The sequence below is a fragment of the Mastomys coucha genome, unplaced genomic scaffold (genome assembly GCF_008632895.1).
Source record: "Mastomys coucha isolate ucsf_1 unplaced genomic scaffold, UCSF_Mcou_1 pScaffold21, whole genome shotgun sequence".
In the NCBI taxonomy this organism is placed as follows: Eukaryota; Metazoa; Chordata; class Mammalia; order Rodentia; family Muridae; genus Mastomys; species Mastomys coucha.
Window position 1 is genome coordinate 100176819 of NW_022196904.1, and position 3486 is coordinate 100180304.

Consider the following 3486-nt stretch of genomic DNA (forward strand, 5'->3'; position numbering starts at 1 on the left):
CCGTGCCCACCTGGCCAGAATCCCTAGTCCCGTGGAACAAGGGACCCCCATAAGAAACCCCGGTCCGCTGCACTCTTCAAAGTGTTGAATGAATCATATAGTCACCCTTTGGGGCTCCAGCTGAGAGACAGAGCAGAAAGCTGAACTCCCAGCCTCTAGCATGGAGCCCGAGCCTTCTACTTTGAAAATCTAAAGGCAGTAGCTCTTCCAGTAGGTATGGAGCTCCTAGGGTCTGGGGACCACAAGGACCATGAGACAAGGCACTTTGTTGTGTAAGGGGAAAGTGGTGGGACCCTCTGCTCCAGGCACTAGGTCATCAGTTAGTCTTTCTTCCACATTGACTGCTCCATTGCTTTGCACCTTGAAGCAGATACCATAGGGGGGGCTGGGCAAGTGGGCCCCATCAAAATGTGATTAGCTGTTACTCCTTAGTTATCTAAATGCTTTCACAGTGCCCCCACAGCTCCTTAAAACCAGATCTTGTGAGGTTCCAGCTGAGCTTCTCAGAGGTGGTGAGTGCTCTGAGGCAACCTGGGAAACTTCCCAGTCTTGTGTGATATGGCATGTTGTGTCTAGGTTACACTGCTAGGACCTCCTTTTGGCTCATCATGCCCAGTTTAGAAGAGTGGTCACAGGCTGTTCTCAGCTGGAGGGCCAGAGCCTGGGTGTGTTGGCAACACCTGGCTTTCCCACATCATCCCAGGTACTGTCAGAACTCGGGAATTTATTCCCCTTGCTCCACGACACTGTTGGCAGGTGCATGCATCAAATGAGGCTTGGAAAAATGGTCTCCATAGAGACAGAGACGCCCAGAGAGCCCAGCTTTGTCTCTTTTCCTGCTGGTGTCAAACCTGTCAAACTTACTGTAGACATTTTACTGCTAGCCCAGCACCCAATGGGATCTTCACACCACATGGCCATCAGATGTCACATGAGGACGGCTCATGTCACAGGGCTGTCATTTTTCTCTTAATTTGTTTTGCTTTTTTTCTTTGCAAGTGTATGTGTATGTGTGTTGTGTACTGGTGTACATGAGTGTTTATATCTGTGGGAGTATTGGTGTGTGCAGATGCACACATTTGTATGTGAGAGTTTGTGTTGAGAGGTCCAAGGTTGATGTGAGGAGTGTTTTTCCAATTGCCTTTCCACTTACTCATTGAGGCAGAGGCTCCCAATCAAACCCAGAGTTCACCAATAGGGCTAGTTTCCCTAACCAACTTGCTTTGGGGGAGCTCTTGTTTCTGCTTTCTGAGGCTGGAATAGGGGACTCACCTCACCTACTCAGAATTTATGTAGATTCTGGATATCTAAACTTTTCTCTTGCTTATATAGCAAGGGCTTTAACCCCTGAGCAATCTCCCTAATCCTCTCTGTCTTTCTTGATTGAGAAATGAAAATTGGCCATGACCTTACCCCAAAGGACCATCTATGGTGACTGAATAGAACTATCTCAGTAAACAACTTATCAATTATGATTTTTCTGACAAAATAGGCCATGGCAGATCAACTTTGCCTTCTATAATAAAACAAAAATAACCACAGCACATGTACATTTTCTATACAACTAAATGTTTATTGTTTAGATATATGCAATTCAATCATTTAATATTTATTTATTGTTGATTTAAGTTTTATTGCATTATGATGAGAAAAGATACATGATTTCAATTTATTGAATTTGTTAACATTTAAAAACATATTTTAAGTAAATAGAATTAAATCACATTCTTGTTTCCCTTTTGTACCCAACTCTTCCCAGAGATCCCCTTCAATACCTGCAATGCCTTTCTTTTTTATTTTGTCATATCCTTTAAAATTTATAAAATATTGTAACAATAAAAATGAGTATTATAAAAGTTGTTTGATATAAAACAACAATCAATTGAACAGTCTTATGTAGATGCTTGTCTACAGCAATACTGAAAATACATATATTCTTCTCAATATAACTCCAAACATATTAACTGTATATTTTAAATAATATATCACTACTAGTATTTTTTAAATGAACATAAATAGATAAATTATTTTTGTTTGTTTGTTTTGTATTTAGCAGCACTTAAAATCTTGGCTCTTACTGTAGTACCAGCCCAAAATAAGAACAATTTTTAGACATTGGACTTCATTGTACTAAGGCTATACTTCAATGACCCTCACATCATCAAAGGATTTTACTTCCATTGTAACTAAGCTAAGAGTTGATGGTTCTGTTGCACCAAGGAATGAATTGTAGGCACGATTTTTGGATACAGATTTCCTGCTATGGTCAAAGCTATTGGCTTGAGTGACTGTCTTCATTTTCAGCCCACAGAGAACAGGTTACATTCATTTAAGAAATGGTGTGTGTATTAAAATGGTCTATCTATAAAGTCATTCACCAACTGTTTCAATAAGCAATGGTTCTGCTTGGAGAATGGCACAGACATTAAGTGAGGGTAAGAATCTGGTTCATTGGCTGTGATAATTTTGAAAAGCATTCATCTCAGAGAAAGAGTAACTTATAAAGACCTCTTCTTCAAACTTGATACAAGAGTTACAAATGTCAAGCAAAGCATTCAGTTTCACTCTTTTTTGTTCTCTTACAAGCCACCTCCCAAGTTAATTGTCTGTTTCTTTTGACTGTATAAATACTTTTGAAATATGTAGGGGCAGGTTCGTTATCTTATTCCTTTCTGCTGTTTGACACTGCCGAGGAAGCATCGCTGAAGGCTCTCAACCCTGCCGTCATGTCTAAGTCAGAGTCTCCCAAGGAGGCAGAACAGCTGCGGAAGCTCTTCATTGGAGGGCTGAGCTCTGAGACAACTGACAAGAGTCTGAGGAGCCATTTTGAGCAATGGGGAACACTAACCGACTGTGTGGTAATGAGAGATCCAAACACTAAGAGATCCAGGGGCTTTGGGTTTGTCACATACGCCACTGTGGAAGAAGTGGATGCTGCCATGAATGCAAGACCACACAAAGTGGATGGAAGAGTTGTGGAACCTAAGAGAGCTGTGTCAAGAGAAGATTCTCAGAGACCAGGTGCCCACTTAACTGTGAAAAAGATCTTTGTTGGCTGTATTAAAGAAGACACTGAAGAACATCACCTGCGAGATTATTTTGAGCAGTATGGTAAGATTGAAGTGATAGAAATTATGACTGACAGAGGCAGTGGAAAAAAGAGGGGCTTTGCTTTTGTCACCTTTGATGACCATGACTCTGTGGATAAGATTGTTATTCAGAAATACCATACTGTGAATGGCCACAACTGTGAAGTAAGAAAGGCTCTGTCGAAGCAAGAGATGGCTAGTGCTTCGTCCAGCCAGAGAGGTCGAAGTGGTTCTGGGAACTTTGGTGGTGGTCGTGGAGGTGGTTTTGGCGGCAATGACAATTTTGGTCGAGGAGGGAACTTCAGTGGTCGTGGTGGCTTTGGTGGCAACAGTGGTGGTGGTGGATATGGTGGCAGTGGGGATGGCTATAATGGATTTGGCAATGACGGAAGCAATT

The 3486-nt window shown here is 41.7% G+C and overlaps 1 protein-coding gene across 1 annotated transcript in view; it reads left to right on the forward strand.

Moving 5' to 3' along the window:
• Positions 1-2726: 2726 nt before the first annotated feature.
• The window catches only part of LOC116101350 (heterogeneous nuclear ribonucleoprotein A1-like), a 27107-nt gene continuing 26347 nt past the window's right edge, over positions 2727-3486 (forward strand). Inside the window, exon 1 of the mRNA XM_031384933.1 lies at positions 2727-3480. Coding sequence (XP_031240793.1) covers positions 2727-3480 — 754 coding nt within the window. The remainder of the gene's footprint in view (positions 3481-3486) is intronic.